This window comes from Mustela erminea, chromosome 2 (assembly GCF_009829155.1).
Source record: "Mustela erminea isolate mMusErm1 chromosome 2, mMusErm1.Pri, whole genome shotgun sequence".
Taxonomy (NCBI): domain Eukaryota; kingdom Metazoa; phylum Chordata; class Mammalia; order Carnivora; family Mustelidae; genus Mustela; species Mustela erminea.
Window position 1 is genome coordinate 142,657,426 of NC_045615.1, and position 21,117 is coordinate 142,678,542.

The following is a 21,117-nucleotide window of genomic DNA, read 5'->3' on the forward strand; positions in this document are numbered from 1 at the left end:
CTCTTGATCTCAGCTTGGGTCTTGATCTCAGGGTTATGAACTCAAACCTTGCACTGGGCTCTGTGCTGGAGGTGGAGCCTACTTAATAAAAAACAAAACAAAACAAAAAACAACCACACAGAAGAGACAACAGAACCATATGCAACATCAGGGGGAAAAAAAAAAACAACTCAGAACAGAATATCCAGGAACTGTAGGACAACTACGAAAAATGTAAAATGCATGTAATGGGAATACCAGAGGGAGCAAAAAGAAAAAAAAGAGATAGAAGAAACATCTGAAACAATAATGAGTGTGCAGATTTCCCCAAATTAATGTTATGCATCAAACCACAGATCCCAGAAGGTCCATAACACCAGTTAGGATAAATGCCCCCAAATTACACATAGACGTATCATTTTTAAACTGCAGAAAATTAAAGATAAGAAAAAATAATCATGAAAGAAGTCAGAGGATAAAAAGCCATCTATAGAGAAATAAAGATAAGAATTACATTGTACTTCTTCTCAGAAACTATGCAAGTAAGAGAGTGAGTGAAACATTTAATGTGTTGAGAGAGAAAACCCACCAACCTAGAATTCTATACTTTGTGAAATTATCCTCAAAATTAAAGAAGGCTTTCTCAAATGAAAAAAAAATCAAGGGAATTTGTTGCCAATAGACCTGCCTTGCAAGAAATGTTTAAAAGAAGTTATTCAGAGAGAAGGAAAACAATAGAGGTCAGAACTTCACATCTACTTAATTAAAGGAAGAGTACTGGAAAAGAAATAAGTGAAGGTAAAATTAAAACTTCTATTTTTAATTCTTTTTAAAAAGATTTTATTTATGTATTTGGCATAGAGAGAGAGCATAAGCAGAGGGAGTGGCAGACAGAGGGAGAGCCAGAAGCAGGCTCTTTGCTGAGCAGGGATCCCAATGTGGGGCTTGATCCCAGGATTCTGGGATCGTGACCTGAGCCGAAGGCAGACACTTAACTGACTGAGCCATCCAGTGCCCCTATTTCTTTTTTATTTTTTAATATTTATTTATTTACTTATTTGAGAAAGATACTGAGCATGGAGATGGGGAGGGGCAGAGAGAGAAGCAGACTCCCTGCTGAGCAGGGAACCCGACACCGGGATAGATCCCAGGACTACTGGATCACGACCTGAGCAGACCTCAGATGCCTAACTGACTGAGGTACCCAGGTGCCCCTGATAAAAGGATTTGTTCTGCAAATGCTTCCTTTTAAAATTTGGGATTTGTGGCAAAATAAAAAACAAATTTAGTGAAGATGATTACTCCTTTGAATATTAGCACATAACTTCCACTATCAAGTATTGGATTGAAATAAAACATACTTGAACCTAGGCATATATGTGCAAAATGTTAATTGCCCTCTGAGAGATGAGACGTTAGAGTGATACTTTAAGGTTACTGTCTTTCTCACCTTCAGAGTTGCAGAATAATGTTGAATAGTATCACATCACAACAGCCACTTGGGTTTCTAAGGTCAGTCAGACCTTCCTTTATCTGTCCTATGGAAGCTGGATCGCCCAGTGATTCAGGATTGTCAGAAACCCTGGATTTCAGTCTCAGCCCTAAAGATTGCCAAATACTGCCCTTTGGACAAATCCTTTAACTATATTGTGTCTTGGTGTTCACTCCGGAAAAGGATTAAATCAAATGCAGACTACTTCCAGCCCCGAACTCTGATTCTATCTCTTCTTTAGATTTTCTAAGGTAGTTGGGGGTATATATAAGTTCCTGGATACTTATTTCAAAGGTGATGCCAAAAGCTTTTTGGATAGGGAATGATAACTCTGTTCAGTCTTGTTTTTGTCACACTCTGATTTTAGCTTCTGCATTTTGGTAATAACTGTTGTGGCCGGAGTTTTTTCCCTCAGTGAAGAGCTATTGAATGGCAACATGATGGTGGCTGCTTGATGCTAAGGATGATTAAAGCAGGGACTTGAGGGGCGCCTGGGTGCCTCAGACGTTAAGTATCTGCCTTCTGCTCAGGTCATGATCCCAGGGTCCTGGGATCAAGCCCCACATTGGGCTCCTGGCTCAGCGGGAAGCCTGCTTCTCCTCTCCCACCCCCGCTCTTGTGTTCTTGCTCTCGCTGTTTCTCTCTCTGTCAAATAAATAAATAAAATCTTAAAACAACAACAACAACAGCCTGAGATGCTCTCTGGCTAGCAAGGGAAGTATATGACAAGCGTTCCTATTGAAATGACACTCAGCCAAGACAGGTTGTCGAAGAGGGTGCTTGGCTGCCGGTTTTCCAATAGGCCTCATCAGTGGCATTTATTACCTTAAAATAATAACCATTGCCAGCTTCCCAGGCTCAGAAACTTTAAGTGTAGTTAGCACACTAAGAATGAATCTGTCTTTTCACTTATTGATTTAGTCAACATTTATTGACCACCAACTATATGCCAGAACTCTTAGTGCCCAAAAAAGGCATTTTGGGGGGCACTCATTATACTGGGAAATCTAAGGGATGGGCAGATTCAGGAGTTTGGAGATAATAAGGCTGTCTCTCCACCTCCTGCTCCTGCTAACTTTCTCTTTGGCTTTATTCTCAGATTCCCTCTGCAAGGAACTGCTCTCAACACTAGGCCTACAACATCCATATAGCTCATGATCCCAGAGTAAAATGGATCCTCTCTTTTAAAACAGCCATCCAGCAAATCTCATGGTGGGGAGTTTGGTTCTGCTGAACTCACATATTGATTTCTGAACCAATCCCTGTTGCCAAATTGCCCAGACCTGGTGGTAGGGTGGGGGTGGGGGGACAGGATTAACCCCCTCAACCGTGTGGAATGAGTTCCTTACAGAAAGAATGGGTTCTACTTTTAGAAGGAGGAGGAAGGAGTTCTAGGCAGGAAAACAATAGAGAGAATGAGAGCTGTTCACAGCTGTCCACTCTACTTAGCACTGGGCATGCACCAACTACCAGGACAGAGACTGTCCCTGTCATCAAGGAGCTTATATTCTAGCTACGGAGGCACACACAAAAACAAAAAAGCAGACGAAGTAATTATAAATTGTGTTGAGGCACGGGTCTGAGATAGAAAGTAATGGCAGGAACATTTTTAAAATTACTGGGGGTTGGAAAGACTTGAGTGTGTGATATTTAAGCCAAGCTCTAAAGGATAGAAAAGAGCCAGTATGTGAAAAAAGGGAGGAGTGGGCTCCAGGCAGTGGGGACAGGTGTAGTAAGATGCTGAAATGGGAAAGAGTTTGATATGTTAGAGAAGACTGAGGAGGCTGGAATGTAGACAGCAGGGGTGGGGCAAGCCCACAGTAGACTGGAGAGAGAGGCAAGGACCAAGATCCTGGGGCATCTTGTGGTGCAAAGCTTGAGATTTATTCTAAATAGTTTGGAGGGTCATGATTGTCATTCCACCAGTTTGAGGGCACTTCAGAATCCAGAGACTTGATTGTGGTCTGGACTGGCATTGCTGAAAGGACATGGAAAGAAAATAATGGATTAAAAACACATTTGAAGGATGAACTTGAGTTGCCAGTGTACGGGAGATAGGGAGAGGGGTGAGGGAAAGAGAGAATCCAGATTGCTTCCTAAATTTCTCCTGGGAAAGATGTAAGTCAGTTTCATGAGATCGGTATATGAAATCAGAATGCAAATAGGTAACTGTGATGTGGACCAGAATTAATTCTGTGTGATCTTAATCTCTCCCGGTAATCGAAATCCCTGCGAAGCTGGGTCGGGTCAGAAAGGTGCCTGGTGAACGTGGATCTGTTGATGTATAATGGTGGCATCAGGTCACAGATCCATCTTGAGAGGGCCTGAAGAACTGGCCGTATGTAACATTTGCAATCTGTTGGCTTTGTGCTCTCTCCTCTCTGCAATTTTTGAATAGACATAACCACTAGGATATGATACTTGAAGGCATTCCATTTAGTGGTGGACTAGTACAGACTTAGGAGTGACTCTTCAAGGTGAGTTTAGAGAACTCTGACCTTATTGTTCACGTGTTGAGTTAAAACACTCTGAGAGCTTTATTTCTCATTTCTCCAAGTATTTGGGATATAATTCTTGAATTTCCATACAGTACTGCACATGTCTATATCACGTCTGAGGGAGCAGATTTCGATTCAAATATGTCACTATCTTCTCATTCTCCTTAGATGACATCCACAATCCAAATATTTCTAGCTTTTTGCATCTGTGAGACAGAGTATGTCCAAGGAATACCCATAGTGTGCAAAAAGTGTAGTTGGGTTCATCATATACTTGGACAGATTACTTATTCTTGAATACTTCTAGTGTCTTCTACCAAAAACAAAAACCCCACATCAGGGAAACCCTACCACTTCTTTTCTCCTCTAGTATATCATCATGGACATGAAAATTAGCTGAAAGCACTCCTCCAGATTGGGAGAGGGCCAGATGACTTACCTTTCAAAATCTCTTAGTATAATAATGATTTAAAGAGGAGGGGCAGTTTGCCAGGTACAGGGCTATAAAAATTCTGGTATATTGTATTTAAATACAATTGTACAATCTTGTACATATGTATGTATGTATGTATTCTCACCATAGCACATACCACAATCTTATACTTAAATACAATGATAATTACAGGGTTTATGAAAAAATGATTTATAGTGCACTTTAGTAGACAGGTTCCCTGTAACGAAACACAAGTTGTGGATGAACGTCTTATTCTTGTAATCCCGTGTTTCTCTGTGACTGTGTGTAGAACTTCATGAGAAGAAAACTTTAAAAATCTGAATTGAGCGGCGCCTGGGGGACTCAGTGGGTTGAAGCCTCTGCCTTCACCTCAGGTCATGATCTCAGCGTCCTGGGATTGAGCCCCGCATCCAGCTCTCTGCTCAGTGGGGAGTCTGCCTCCTCCTCTCTCTGCCTGCCTCTCTGCCTACTTGTGATCTCTGTCTGTCAAATAAAATCTTAAAAAAAAAAAAAATCTGAATTTGAGATTTTTCCTGAATATTAAGTTTGGACCAGATGATATGTTGGTGTCGCCCATCTCTCACAACCCACATTATGACTGTTGTGCATTTATTAGAAACTGACGGCAGTCAATCTTAGTGATCCAGGGCCCTAAGGCCTCCCAGCACGGTTAAGGAACAAAGGCCTCTGGAGAACCGGTGCCACAGAACCTCTGAACCCAATAGGGACCTGGTTCTGCTGTCTGAGCGGTGCCATAACTAGACCGGAAGCTGCTATGTTGTCCCCAAGGCCTGGGTAACGGGAAGCACTCCAGAGTCCTTGCCCTTAACCCAGGGAACAGCTGGGTCAGGAGCCTGCCTGGTCCTTTGCTCCGGCGGGCGCCTAGAGCGAGACGCGTCCCCTTGGCAACCGGAGAAACTGCGAGGAGGGCCCGGTACCGAGTCGCTGGGGTGGGGCGGGGGTGCGGCGGGGGTGGGGCGGGGGTGGGGCGGGGCGGGGCTCCTCCCGCCCCGCGGAAGACACAGAGCGCGCCTGCGCCGCCCCTCGACGATCCGCGCGGTGCGCAGCTGGAGCTTCTAAGCCCTGATGGAGAACGAGGAGTATTTAGACTCCTCTGCCTTTCCGGATGGGCGTGGCGCGAGGAAAATATCCGCTCCCTCCGAAGCCCTTCGGAAGCCCTTAGTACTGAGGCTCCTGGAGGCGCACAAGCATGAGGGGCCTGAGGAGCCGGAGGAGTCTGAGGAACCCGAGGAGCCGGAAGAGGCCAGCAAGCAGAGCCCCCGAGACCAATGGGACGAGTTTGATGAGCCCGAGGAGACATCTGAACCCCACGCGCCCTATGAGCTCCACGAGCCCTATGAGTTCCACGGAGCCTACGAGCCTCAAGCACCCCGCAAGCCCCGTAAGCTCCGTGAGCCCCATAAACCCCAGGAGTCCCACGCTCCCCGAGAGCTCCACAGGCCCAACGAAGTCCAGTTGCTTCCCAGAGCTGCCGCCATGGTGATCTCCCCTTCTCTGGTGACCAGGTTCCCGCCGAAGGTTCCGCCATCTTCCCTGAGTGGTAGGTGTGGGGGCCCCTCCCGAGGCACCCCGCCACCCCGCCCTGTCGGGAACCGGAGTCCGAATGTGAATGCTTGCGTGCAAGAGCTCACTTTGAAGAAAGATGATTTTGGGGTCATTTACCTACTGCTTTGCAGTCATCTATCTCTGGACCGTATGTGACTCTGATGGGTAACTGAGGACTTTGGTAAATGAGAGAAACTGAGTTTCTTCACTCTCTCCTCTCTCCCCCTGATGACCTCTTAGCTGTCCTTGATTATTCACTGTAACTTCTTTTTGAAGCTCTTCTTGATTCTTCCCTATAGTTAGTCATTGCATTTACTCTGGGTTGCCACTTTGAACATTATCTCTGTTACAGCACTTAAGATGCTCTTTCTCCCCAGTTAAAGGAAGGCATCCTTGAAGGGAGGATATTACATTATTAAAGTTGTAGGAACAAAATACTCATTGAGCAGGAATTCAAAGTGTACTTGCTAAATGTTTATGGTCCTCAACAAGTTCACAAGATACCTTAGGGAGCTAGTGAGTCTTGGGTATAAATATCCCTTGCTCTAACCGCATTGGTTCACTTAGGACTTTTCATTGATGATCCCACCCTAAACAATTCTTTGTCCACATTGGGCTTCCAGTACCTCAGCTGACCACTTTTAATCTCATGTTTTCCTTGGCTCCTCTTTATCAGCCTCCATTTTGTGGTTTGACTGTTGACTCTGGCTACCCACTATATTTCTCCAAGCAAAACCCCAACCCTGGTTAAACCTAACCATCTACCCTCTGCCTACACCTTAGCAGCTGACTCTTAACGGAACAAAATCCCACAATGATACAGTTTCTTTTACTTCGATTTCTTGACCACACGTCTTACTAGTTGCTTGATACTTCCTAGCTAGACCACTTTATTCATCTGGTAAATTCTCCTAATCTCTGAGAAGATAACTGTCCTCTTTACTCTCCTCCAAATGTTACACTTTCAACCCCCCAAAACAGCTAAAGACTGTCTCCTATTTTATTGAGGAAATAGAAACAGTCATGAGCTCTCATCTTTTCTTTTTTTAAAAAATTATTTATTTATTTATTTGACACAGAGAGAGAGGACAAGCAGGGGGAGCAGCAGAGGGAGAGGGAGTAGCAGGCACCCTACTGAGTGGGGAAACACATGCAGGGCTCGATCCCAGGACCCTGGGACCATGACCTGAGCTGAAGATAGACCCTTAACCAACTGAGCCACCCAGGCCCCCCGAGATCTCTTATTTTCTTACCCACTAATCTATTTCTTTACCCCAATCTACACCTATGTATTCTTTTTACATATTTCAAAGAACAATTGTGCCTTTTTCTGTGAAAAGTAAAGTCCTCCACTCTGCTTTGGATTTTGCTTTTGTCTCCTGAAGAATTTTGTTCTTGCCATCATCCCCCCTCTCTCCTACAGATTTAATTTCTTCATTTCGAATGCATCAGTCCCATGAATGCTCACTTATACTCTATAACTCTTTGATTCTCGAGAATCTTTCATCTTGAAAAAACTTTTGATCCCATGTCTTCTTCAGACCCCTCCTCCTCCCACCATAGCCATCATTTTTCTGTTCTTTCATCGTAGAACTTGTCCAAAAAGTTGTCTATACTCACTCCCATTTTCCCACTCCTTATTCTCTCCTCAACCGACCTAGTTTGCTTTCTTTTCCCTTCACTCCACTGAAAATGCTCTGATTTATTGCCTTTTTCTCCACCACCAACCCTGTTACTATGCATGGAGATTTCAGTATCCATATGGATGATTCACTTGGCTTCTCAGTTCTTTGACCTCCTCACTTTGAATGATGGTGTCCTTCACCCCATCTTGGGCATCTACTTCTCTAGCCTTTGTAATGTCAATTGCTATGCTATTTCCAAAATTTCTATGTCAAGGGCTCTAATCTCTAACCCTGCCCTATCTTTCCAACTCACTCACTCCTCCTTGTACCCCCTCTGTCAATTCTTTTTTTTTTTTTTTTTAAGATTTTATTTATTTATTTAACAGACAGAGATCACAAGTAGGCAGAGAGGCAGGTGGAGAGAGAGAGAGAGAGAGAGAGGAGGAAGCAGGCTCCCCGCTGAGCAGAGAGCCCGATGCGGGGCTTGATCCCAGAACCCTGAGGTCATGACTTGAGCCGAAGGCAGAGGCTTTAACCCACTGAGCCACCCAGCCCCCCCCCCCCCCATCAATTCTTCAGCTTCAGAAGGACTTTTAACCTACTGATGCTATTAAACTTTCATTATGTATCACCACCTTTTGTCTGCCGTCTCCCTTTACTCACTTGATAGTCCATGGTCCACTAATGGAATCACTCCCTTGCAAATATGCTTACCTCCCTTGCTTTTCCCTCTGTCATTCTTGCCCAGTTAATTCAGTTCTTGCCTGCACTTGAAAAGCAATGACAAGAGAAAAACAACTATGCTGATTTTATTTTATTTTAAAGATTTTATTTATTTATTTGACAGACAGATCCCAAGTAGGCAGAGAGGCAGGCAGAGAGAGAGAGAGAAGGAGGCTCCCTGCTGAGCAGAGAGTCTTACGTGGGGCTCGATCCCAGGACCCTGGGATCATGACCCGAGCCGAAGGCAGAGGCTTTAACCCACTGAGCCACCCGGGCGCCCCTGATTTTATTTTTTTTATTTTTAAATTGTCTTAAAGGTTTTATTCATTTATTTGACAGACACAGTGAGAGAGGGAACACAAGCAGGGGGAGTGAGAGAGGAAACGGGCTTCCCACAGAGCAGGGAGCCCAACGCAAGGCTTATTGTGTGGGGCTTAATCCCAGGAGTGGGGGGTGGGGGATCAGGACCGGAAGGCAGACCTTTAACAACTGAGCCACCCAGGCGTCCTGCTGACTGATTTTAAATTAATGACTTTGAAATTCAAGTGGGCTCTCAATGCTGCTTGGCAAACATACTACGTTTCTCCTGTCAACTCATTTTCCAACATAGAATCTATCAAATTACAAGCATCTGTACCTATGTAGTCTGCCTTTTCTCCTGTTAATGGTGGATGAGCTGTCTTTATTGCTATGCCATTCTCTCAACCTGTATGTTGGATCCCATCCTATCTAACTTTAAGCTCTTTGCTCCTAAAATTAGCATCATTTTATTTTCTCTGCTGGGTCATTCAGCACATGAACATGCAGCAGTAATTCCCATCTTAAAACCAAACACCCTCCCTTAATCCCATGTGCCCCTTCATGTACCACTCCTGTTCTTCTGTTACTCCTTAGAGGAAAATTCCTCAAAAACAGTTGTTATTATCTCCATATCCTCACTTCTCATTCTCTTAAGAACCACGTTAACATTCATCTCCTCTAACTTGACTGAAGTTGCTCTTGTTGAGGTCATAATGACCTCTGCCTTGTCAAAATCAATGGTTAATTCTTCATCCTCATCTTACTCATTTGACACATTCACTCCCTCTTTCTTGGAAGTCCTTCTTTACTTGCCTTCATTGTCTTCCTACCTCATCAATTTTATCTGATTCGGTTTTCTTTGAGTCAGGAACTTCTCTTCCCAGCCTCTAGGTTGAAGTGAGAGATGGCTCGTTTTCTTAGATTCTTTAGAACTTTTCTTGTTCCCTAGGCAACGTCCTCACTTCCATGGTTTTAATTGTATGCTGGTAACTTCTCAAAATTTTTCCTTGAGTTCCAGAGTTTTCAAATCAATTGTCTGTTTAATATCCCTACTTGAGTACTTAGTAGGCATGTAAAATTGAATGTGTCCTCAATTTTGAGATATATTGTGACTGAACACTTATCAACATCTAAAACTTCATCATCTTTCTTTTTTTTTAAAATATTTTATTTATTTGACAGAGAAATCACAAATAGGTAGGGGTGGGGGAGAAGCAGGTTCCCTGCTGAGCGGAGAGCCCGATGCAGGGTTCTATCCCAGGACCCCGAGATCATGACCTGGGCTGAAGGCAGAGGCTTAACCCACTGGGCCTTCCAGGCGCCCCTAAAGCTTCATCATCTTTATAAGCCACTATCATCTCTTGCTTGATCCACTACAGTAGCTTTCAGCTTGCTCATGCTTCTACTCTTGCCCCATTCCCCTGCCCCACTCCAGTTTATTGTTCAAACGGTGGTCACGGGTCTTAGGACATTAATTATATGCAACTCTCCTGTTCTCATCTGTCGAGAGGTTGGTAATCTAATGGTTACATGGTTGGTAATCTAAAGTCCTTAGTAGCCCTGCAGTGCCCCACATGATCTGGCCCCAACCGGCCTCCCCATTCAGATGTCCCACCATCTCTACTCTCCAACCACGTGGGCCTCCTTGCTCCCACCTCACAGTCATTTCATTTGACTTTTGTTCTGCCAGGACACCCTTCCCTCAAGTATTTGTCTCCTTATGAAGATATACTCGATCACTCTGTCAAAAAGAACACTCTCTAGCCTGCTCCTTTTCTTTAAAGTACTTGTCTTATTGACTGTACAATATTATGTGTCTGTTTGTTTACTGTTTAGCTCACAGAGGGCAAAATCTTTTCCACTGTTTCATCCTCAATGCCTCAAGCAGTGTCTGGAACAAGTTAAGACTTAGCAATTATTATTGAATGAACGATTTCTTCATTCAGTCTCTGTCACCAAGTGCAATGGTTCCTTCTCTATCCTTAGGGTTGTTAAGAAAATTAATTGAGTTAATACCTGTGAAGCATTTAGAGGCAGATTGTGGTACTGGTAGGTGCTTAGTAGATGTTAGCCATTATTAGTAGTGGTGTTAGTATTTTTATCTTATTTAACCTCTGGGCAGCATTTAATACAATTGACCACACCCTTCTTGACACATATACCTCTTAATCTTGACCTCTGTGACACAACAGTCCCTCAGTTTATCACCTACATGACTGTTTGCTTTTTGGGCTCATTTGCTGAGCCCTCCCTATTTTCCTGAACTCTAAGGAGCACCATTCTGACCCCTTTCCTTTTTTTTTTTTTTTCACTTTTCCCTCCCTGGCTGTCATATGTACACTTAACAGCTTTAAATAGCATATCTATACTGCTGCCTCCTCAATTTACACATTCCAGCTCTACTCTCTTTCCTGAGTCCCACATTCATGTATTCAAACTGCCTACTGGACATCTCCATGGATATATCATAGGCATCACAAAAATAATATACTTTGAGATAGAAGTCTTGATTTTTCTCCCAGTCTTGTTCCTCCCTCACTCCTCCAACTGAATGCTTCCAGAAAATGGCAAATAGATTTCAGGGGAAACGCACAGAATCAGGGACACTACTTGAGAAGCTCATCTAGAAATCCAGATGAGAAATGGCTATAATTGGGGTGAGGGTGTACCAATGGAAATGAATGAATTCAAGAAGTAGAAAAAGTCACAACTTGCATTGGAAGCATTTGATTTGAAGGTGAAGGAAGGGGAGTTAGGGAGCAATAGTGGATTTTGGGGGGCTTGATCAAACTGGATGCTATTTTATAAAGTAAGGATGCCACCCTTACTATATAATCCTGCCTGTGGCTTCCCATTGCTCTTAGGATAAACCAGACCTTTGCAGGAGTCTCTAGAATTCCGTGGGCCCTCTGACCTCACTCCCTTCCATTCCTGCCTGCTTACTCTGCCCCAGTCATACTGGCTTCTTTTCTGTTCTCTAAAAGGCCAATTCTATATTTGTCCCTGCTTCAGAATCTGTATTTGTGGTTTCCTATCCCTAGATAGTTATTATTTTTCCAGAATTGTCTCATGATTATTCCCTATTCAGGTCCCAGTCCACATTTTTATTTTCTTTCTTCTTTTTAAATTATTTATTTATTTATCTGCCTTTCTGTCTTCCAAGTTTTTATTTAAACTCCAGTTAGTTATGGGGTGCCTGGCTGGCTCAGTTGGTGGAGTGTGTGACCCTTGATCTCTGGGTTGTGGATTTGAGCCCCACATTGGGTGTAGTGATTACTTAAAAAAATTTTTTTAAGGGCGTCTGGGTGACTCAGTTGGTTGGGCGACTGCCTTCGGCTCAGGTCATGATCCTGGAGTCCCAGGATTGAGTCCTGCCTTGGGCTCCCTGCTCAGCAGGGAGTCTGCTTCTCCCACTGACCTCTCTCCTCTCATGCTCTCTCTCTCTCTCAAATAAATATATATATTTTTAAAAGATTTTATTTATTTGACAGATCACAAGTAGGCAGAGAGGCAGGCAGAGAGAGGGGGAAGAAGGCTCCCTGCTGAGCAGAGAGCCCGATGCGGGGCTCAATCCCAGGACCCTGGGATCATGACCTGAGCTGAAGGCAGAGGCTTTAACCCACTGAGCCATCCAGGTGCCCCAATAAATAAAATCTTAAAAAACGTTTTTTGTAAATCTTAAAAAAAAATAAATTCCAGTTAGTTAACAAAACAAACAGTGTAATATTAGTTTCAGGTGTAGAATTTAGTGACTCAGCACTTCCATACAATACCGGGAGCTCTTCACAAGTGCACTCATTAATCCCCATCACCTATTTCACCCATCCCCCACCCATCTCGCCTCTGGTAACCAGCAGTTTGTTCTCTAGAGTTAAGAGTCTGTTTTATGGTTTTCCTCTCTCTCCCCACCCCATGTTCATTTGTTTTGTTTCTCAAATTCCAAATATGAGTGAAATCACATGTTACTGGTCTTTCTCTGCCAGTCCACATTTTAAAAAGGTGGGAAAGCCTAGTCTTAGAGGGCCTTCCCTGTTCATGATGTCTGTAGAAACCCTCTCAGAAGTAGCTTCATGATGAGACTCTCAAAAGTTTTCAGACTCTGCTTTAGAAAATACTGTTTGTTTGTTTTTTAAAAGATTTTATTTATTTATTGACAGAGAGAGAGACACAGCGAGAGAGGGAACACAAGCAGGGTGAGTGGGAGAGGAAGAAGCAGGCTCCCTGCAGAGCAGGGAGCAGGATCTGGGGCTCAATCCCAGGACGCTGGGATCATGACCTGGGCCTAAGGCAGACGCTTCACGACTGAGCCACCCAGGTGCCCCTAGAAAATACTACTTTAAAATTTCCTATCTTACCCATTTGTTTTTTAGATTTTAGATTTTCCTTGTTAAAAATCCCATCTTTACTGGGTGCCTGTGTGGCTCAGTTGGTTAAAAATCCTATCTTTACATTAATTCCCTCAGTAAAGCTTAATAAGTATCCAGCATATTTATACAATATTTATATAAAATCATGTAAATATTAGGAAATGTTTAGTCAGCATGTCACCTTGCTTATGCTCAATAAGATTCCTTCCTCCAAGAAACATTTGTTGCACATCTGCTAAGGCACTCTTTGTGCCCTGTGGGGCTGTAAAGATGACTGACACATGGCAGTTTGGTTGTGAATATAATATATATATATATTTTTAACATTTTCTTTATTTATTTGACAGACAGAGATCACAAGTAGGCAGAGAGGCAGGCAGAGGGGGGGGGGGAATCAGGCTCCCCGCCGAACAGAGAGCCCGATGTGGGGCTCGATCCCAGAACCCTGGGACCATGACCCGAGCCGAAGGCAGAGGCTTTAACCCACTGAGCCACCCAGGCGCCCCTGTGAATATATTTTTAAAATGTGTATTATAGAATAGGGCCCATCATCTAACACCTGACTAGTGTATCATCACCTAATCTTCAGTGTCCCTCTTGAAATTTATAGAGTACTTACTATGTTCAGGGTGCAGACACTGAGCCTTAGATGAGTAAGACAAGGATCCCATCCTTGAAGGACTGTCAGTGTGGTTGGGGAGGCTGAACACATCTGTAACAGTGACACATCCATGGAGCATACAAAGTAAAGGAGATTGGAGTATCCCACAGCACAATCACTTAATTTCCTGAGTTGAATGGCAATACTAATGTCTACTTTTAATGGAGAAGAAAGACTCGGAAAAAAATAGGACCAAAGTATTCATTTAAAGTACTTACCTAAAATAGGCCGAAATAGAGATTAAATATTTACTCTCAAAGTATACAGAACTAAGGGTACTTCATTTGGGTTTTATTTATTTATGTATTTATTTAGGCTCCATGCCCAGTCTGGAGCCCAGTGTGGGGCTTGAACTCACAACTCTTAGATGAAGACCTGAGCTTTGATCAAGAGTCAGATGTAGGGACGCCTGGGTGGCTCAGTTGGTTGGGCAGCTGCCTTCGGCTCAGGTCATGATCCCAGCGTCGGGCTCCTTGCTCGGCAGGGAGTCTGCTTCTCTCTCTGCCTCTGCCTGCCATTCTGTCTGCCTGTGTTCACGCTCTCTCTCTCTGACAAAAAAAAAAAAAAAAAAGAGTCAGATGTACTTAGCTGACTGAGCCACCCAGGCTCCCTTTAATTTGAATTTATAAGGGATTAGGGAAGTGATTTAAAAGAAAGAATCTCAGGCAAGTGTGGGAGTATGGAGGGAAATCATACTGAGTAAACTTTTAATTTAAAACTTTTTTGAAATTTATAAGACATTTACATGATGAAAAAACCAAAACAATCTTAAAAGACTACAAGGAGGGGTGCCTGGGTGACTCAGTCCCTGAAGCAGCTGCCTTTGGCTCAGATCACGATCCCAGGGTTCTGGGATCAAGCCCTGCATCGGGCTCCCTGCTTGATGGGAAGCCTGCTTCTCCCTCACCCACTCCCCCTGCTTGTGTTCCCTCTCTTGCTGTGTCTCTTTCTGTCAAATAAATAAATAAAATCTAAAAAAAAAAAGGACTACAAGGAAATTCTGCTTTCCTACTCTGTCCTTCTGTCCCCTTTTACAAGTAGCCACTTTCATTCATTTCTATGCATCTTTATATAAATACAAGAAAATACTGTAAAGCTTATGTGTGTGTTCCTCCTTTCTTATCAAAGAGTAGCACAGGTTATCCTCTTCTTCACTTGACAGTATAACTTCCCAAATAACTACATAGGGAGTTTCCTCATTTTTTAAAAAAAATCCAGTGCTTCATATTTTATGGCACAGTTGTGCCACTACGAGTGTAACACCTCATTTGTTCCAGGATGTTGCTGTTATTACAAGCAATGTTGTAATAGATAAACGTGTACATGATGTCATTTAGTACACATCATACAGGTGTGCCTTTAGAATAAATTTCCAGAAGTGGGTTACTGGAGGGTAAACACACCTGGAACTTTTTTTTTTAAAAGATTTTATTTATTCATTTGAGAGAGAGAAAGAGCATGAACAGGGGAGAGAGTCAGAGGCAGAGGGGCAGGCTCCCCGCTGAGCAGGAGGCCCAATGCGGGGTTCAATCCCAGGACCCTGGGATCATGACCCGAGCTGAATGCAGACCGTTAACCATCTGAGCCACCCAGATGCCCCACACCAGGAACTTGATTTAACAAAATGGCCTTCCATGGGAGTCGGTGCATTTTGTATGTCCAATGAAAGTGGCAATGAAAGTGTCTGTTCTCTTATAGACTCACCGTTGTAGTGTGTGGTTGAATGTCTGAGTTTTAAAAAATTTAATTGTTAAAAAGCTAGTGTGTCAATTAAGTTTTAATTTACATTTATCTTACTATGTGGATAACATTAAGCATCCTTTTTGATACATATTTTTTCATGTCCTTTGCCTAATTCCCTTTTGACTTGCCTAGGTATTTTTCTTCCTTACAAGGAGATTAGCTGTTTGTCTAGGATATGTATGACCTGGGTTTTTTTTTTTTTTTTTTTTTTTTTCTGTTTGTTTGTTGGTCTCCTTGTTTTCACTTTCTTTTATTTCATTTTATTCTGCTACAAAAATGTTTTTATGGTAAAATTTGTCAATCATTTATTTTATGGCTTCTGTTTGGAATCGTAATTAGAAAGGCCTTCTTCCCCTTCTAGGTTATGAAGGAATTTCCCATGTGTTTTCTTTTATAATCTTTTTTTCCTAAAAACATTTAAATCTTTGATCTGTTCAGAATTTATCCGGCTGTTTGGCGTGATTTATACATCCAGCTTTCTTAGCAGCTACCCAGGTTGCCAGTGCTGTCTTCACATAGATGAAATCGGGTAAAAAAGAACATGAAAAATAGATTTGAAATATGAGAGAAAAGGTCACAAAAGTGTACATGTGAGAAGAGGCACAGCTTCATAGTTAGCTGGAGAATGTAATCGTTTGAGCTCTAGTTTGCACAGAAGTCCCTGGTTTCTGTTGCTCTTGTCGTTTCACCAGACGGAAGGACTTGGCCTTTTTCTGCCTCTGCCTTCTCAACCTCAGTCTCCTATCTCTTGCCCATGACCTTGAGCTAAGGCAGTAGGGAGAGCACAGTGCCAGGGAGCGGTGTCTAGGAGAATAAACAGTAGTGATGGATCACATGGCTTATTACATCATATCGAAGAATATCCCACTGTCTGTTTACGTTGTCATACCCAATGTGGAAGTGGACTGCTTCACAGCCAGTCTCTAAAACAATAGCGCACATAGAGCAAGCACAGATTTTACTTCATAAAGCCTTGAAAACTAACTAAAGTAGATCTTACTGAAGTATCTTACAGGCAAGTAACTGTACCGTCGGTCATAAAGTGAAACCTACTAAAAATGTTGAGACACCACTTTTCCCAAGTCCCAATCCTCATGACAGCTTATCTCCAAAAATACCTCTTCTATTTCTCTCAAGTTCCTGCTTGCCTCTCTCTCCCCTCTTCCTGTGCCTGCCCCCTAGATCTCTTCTGAGAGGGGCTTCCTGCCTTTTCTTTGTAGGTCAGTGGTACCCCATTCAGTACAACCCAGGGCTCGAGGCTGAACATCTCAAACGTGGGCTCTTTAGGAGGCAGAGTGGAGGACCAAGTGAAGAACAGTTATACTTAGACATTTCATCCTTCTGTATCACAAAATGCTTTACTCTGCTTGCAGTGAAACTCACAGCGGACAGTGCTTCATCATGAGGTTCTCTCCCAGCAGATGGCAGCCTTTTCCATCAAATGGCTTGGATCATGGCATTTTTTAGCTGTAGGTGGCAACGTGAGTGGTGTAGTTTGTGTGATACAGAATAAAATACCGACATTTAAAGGGCCTACTGCAGCCATAATGTTTTGATTATCTCTTAGAGGAGGCTGGTATTCATCATTTTGCTCAAAATCCTTCAGGGACTTCCTTCTGGTAGCATTTAAATAAAAGCGTGACTCCTGCAAGGCTCACTGGGCTCTGGCCCAACCACAAATCCTGCTGCCCTCACTTGCTCCCTTCCCTCCAGCCACCCTGACCAGCTATCTTCCTGTGTCTTTTGCTTGATTCCACCTCAGGACCTTTACACTTGCCATCTCCTCAGTCTGAAATGCTTTTCCTCTGTCTGATTAGAGGCAGGATTTGGTTTCAGCCTGTTTGATTCCAAAGTCAGTAGTCTTACCCATTAAACAATATTGTGGCAGAGCCTAAAATTGTCTGCTTTGAAAAATACCAGTGCCTATGTTCCATCTCCAAAGATTGTGGCCTAGGGTGTGACCTGGGCTCCACAATTTTTAAAAAATCCCAGAGTGGTTCTAATCTGCAGACAAATTTGGAAACCATTGTAACAATGTTTTGCTTGGGACATTAGCCACCTGAGAACTATTCTGTCCCACCAATTGGTGAAATAACATCAAAAGTATTTCTAAAATAAAGAGTGCAAGGGGTGCCTGGGTGGCACAGTCTGTTCAGTGTCCGACTCTTGATTTTGGCTCAGTTCATGATCTCAGGGTCATGAGATTGAGCCCTTCATCAGGCTCTGCACTGGGTGTGAGCCTCTTGAGATTCTCTCTCTCCCTCTCTAAGCTCTGCTCCTCTCTTCCTCTGTTTAAAAAAAATAAAAAAGTAGGGCGCCTCGGTGGCTCAGTGGTTAAAGCCTCTGCCTTCGGCTCAGGTCATGATCTCAGGGTCCTGGGATCAAGTCCCGCATTGGGCTCTCTGCTCAGCAGGGAGCCTGCCTCCTCCTCCTGTCTCTCTCTGCCTGCCTCTCTGCCTACTTGTGATCTGTCTGTCAAATTTTAAAAAAAAAAAAGGTGCAATCTCTGCCTATGGGAGAAATGTTAGTCATTCATATTATCAGTATTTGTAGAAGTGTTTTTAGGATTGATTCAGTGTTATAGTGACTCTCTGACCTGTGTGTAGAAGCTGGGAACCAAGCTTGGTGAAACACTAAAAATCCACGGAACAAGTGTTGCATCTGTGATGGGTGACAGTATGACTGGACACTAGGGGAGTATTTGTAGACCATTCTCCCCTTTTCCTTAGGTCTGAGTCAGCTGAGCCTTAAAAGGTAGAGTAATAGATGGGGCGCCTGGGTGGCTCAGTCAGTTGGGCATCTGACTCTTGATTCCAGTCCAGGTGCTGGTCTTAGGGTCTTTAGACAGGGCTCTGCATCATGCTCCACGCTCAGTGGGGAGTCTGCTTCTCTCTGTCTGTCTCCCTCTCCCTTGGGCCTCCGCCCACTTGTCTGTGCTCCCCTCTCTAAAATAAATAGATAGATCTTTTTTAAAAAGTAGAGTAATAGAAAACATCCCAATTCAAAAATTCCATCTTTTTAAAGTTTGTAACCTATCTACTACTATGCTGTAAACTCCTTGAGAGGTGAACTTATCTTACTCACTTTTGTTCTCTCAACACTGGCATCATGCTGCGCATAGTAGAAACCCAGTCACTACTGGGTTGCTGTGTTTCCTGCAGTGCTCCCACATTGACACTCTGAAGTTGTCACTAATGATTCGGATCACCACTCATCTACGATATGCAGGGTACTTCACATATATGTCACTAATCTTTATACAGACATACCCGTTACCTTCCTATCTACAAAGGGAAACTGGGTCTCAGGGAAGTTAAGCAGTTTGCCAAAGTTTGTATGGCTCAGTACCAGAACTGGGGCTTGAGCTGTGCCTGTCTGATGCCAGAGCACACCCACTTTCCTTTACCTAAAATACTTCAGAGGGTAGGCAGTGGTACTTCAGAACTCTCAGATGTGATTAAAAATTCCCCCCCCCAAAAAAACTGGAACGAGCTGTCCTTATGAGGCCTATTATAATAGGCCTTTACATAACTTGGCCCGTATGATCTGTGTTCTCCCACATTTAGCAAAAAACTAAACATGATTTTTTTTTTAAGTGGGCTCGATGCTGAGCCCCACTGTGGGGCCTGAACTCATGACCTTGAAATCAAGACCAGCCAAGATCAAGAGTCAGACACCTGACCAACTGAGCCAACCAGGGAACATGATTTCTTTTAAAGATTTTTATTTATTTATTTGACAGAGAAAGAGAGAGTATGAGCAAGGGTAGGGGCAGAGGGAGAGGGAGAAGCAGACTTCCTGCTGAGTGGCAAGCCCAATGCAGGGCTGGATCTAGGGACCTGAGATCATGATCTGAGCTGAAGTCAGACACTCAACCAACTGAGTCATCCAGGTCCCCCGAACCATGATTTTTAATTTTCTTAACCATTTATTCTGTTTTAGACCTTAAGGTTTATCCAATTTTCCACTGATACCACAATGAACATTTTTGTGCATCGATTTTTTGCTTTGCTTGGAATAATTTTTTTAAAGATTTTATTTTATTTGTTTGAGAGAAAGAGAGAGGTACAAGCTGGGGGAGAGGCAGAGGGAGGGAGAGAAGCATGTTCGCTGCTGAGCAGGAAACCCGATGTGGGGCTGGATCCCAGGACCCTGGGATTATAACCTGAGCCAAAGGCAGATGTTTAACTGACTGAGCCCCCCAGGTGCCCCTTTAGAGTACATTTCTACAAGTAGAATTACATTAAGGATGTCAGCCTTGCTGACTTATACTTCCAAATTATTTTTCATAAAGTATACTAGTTTAGGTTTCCACAGCAGTACAAAAGAGTACTTATCTCATCTTACCCATCTAGTTTCATTATCCTCTGCAAAACTTTTTTTTTTTTGCTAATTTTATAGTTTAAAAAAATCTCATTCTTTACTTACATTGTTTTAATTACAAGCAAGAGTGAACTTTTTTTTTTTTTAAGATTTTTTTTTTTTTATTTATTTATTCGTTTGAGAGAGTGAGCATAGGTAGACAGAGAGGCAGGCAGAGGCAGAGGGAGAAGCAGGCTCCCTGCTGAGCAAGGAGCCCGACGTGGGACTCGATCCCAGGACGCTGGGATCATGACCTGAGCCGAATGCAGCTGCTTAACCAACTGAGCCACCCAGGCGTCCCAAGAGTGAACTTTTATTTGTATGTCTTTATATGCGTGTTTATGTCTTCATATATGAATTTAATTTCTGTCCTTTGTCCATTCAAGTTTTGACACATACCTCGGTGTTTTTCTTATTCCTCTATACTTTTATAATCTCAGTTTAAGCCTTTGTCATATGTGCTGCCAGATATTTTCATTTCCTCTTCAGGTTTTACTTTTTGGCACATAAAAGTTTTAAGTTTTAAATATTTTTATTTATATTATTTCTGTATTCTCTTGTCACCTTTAACTCAGATTAAAATCTAGTGATTAAGTAGATATTCTCTTATTTTAGCTCCAGTTCAATTAAAAAAAATATTTAACTCCTTGATTTACTTGTGATTTATTTTGGTACATGGTGTGACATATTTAACTTAGCCATTCCCCTAGGTACTTTTCACAGTCTCTTTTTTACTGATTTGTGATGCTGTCTTTATCATCTCTCTGTTCTTATCAAATCTAATGTTTGCTTTTACTTTTCTTTTTGTAGAACCTGGTGTCTGTGGCATTGCAAGAAAACGGTAAGACTGTAGGGATAGTAGTATTCTCCCCAACTAGCTAGCTGATGGGGCATACTCCATCTGGGGCATCTGAAGGAAAAGCCTATCTTTGGGGTTCCTGTACTTTTTCTTCTTCATTAGGCCATTTTTTCATGACAGTTCCTGTATAAAAAGGAAATGAGAGATAAACTGATTAAGAAGTGAGATGGGGTAAGAAGATTGAGATGCAGGAGAGCTCTCCTCAGATTCACTCAGTGTTTTACTGGTTTGCTAAATCCTAGGTGTATGTCACATGCTGGGTCTGAACCTTTAAGGGACTTGGGATGCTGCATTGACAATCTCATGTCACAGATTGTGTGAAGCTCCGTGTCATTGTATCTCCATCTCCCCTTGTCTCTATTTCAAGTACAGTAGCTAATGAAATTTCGAGAAAGTGCTCACTATAGAAAAAAGAAAGCGTGTAAGTATAGTACACAAAACAGATGCCTCCTGAAAACTGGTGCTTACTCTTTGTTTGGCTAAGAATG

At 42.9% G+C, this 21,117-nt stretch overlaps 1 protein-coding gene and 1 long non-coding RNA gene across 5 annotated transcripts in view; one reads left to right on the forward strand and one right to left on the reverse strand.

Annotated features, from left to right (window-relative positions):
• Nucleotides 1–3,339: 3,339 nt before the first annotated feature.
• LOC116585110 lies at nt 3,340–9,565 on the reverse strand. Its single transcript, XR_004283468.1, has 3 exons — nt 9,468–9,565; nt 6,107–6,381; nt 3,340–3,449 (listed from the first exon to the last, which is right to left on the reverse strand). It is a non-coding gene; the product is annotated as an uncharacterized LOC116585110 (long non-coding RNA).
• The window catches only part of THEGL (theg spermatid protein like), a 51,567-nt gene continuing 35,834 nt past the window's right edge, over nt 5,385–21,117 (forward strand). For 2 of the 4 annotated variants that reach the window (XM_032334391.1, XM_032334390.1), the window contains exons 1-2: nt 5,385–5,984; nt 20,581–20,611. In XM_032334391.1, coding sequence (XP_032190282.1) covers nt 5,510–5,984; nt 20,581–20,611 — 506 coding nt within the window. In that variant the 5' untranslated portion in view covers nt 5,385–5,509. The remainder of the gene's footprint in view (nt 5,985–20,580; nt 20,612–21,117) is intronic. The other 2 variants (XM_032334389.1, XM_032334392.1) reach the window with 1 other exon arrangement.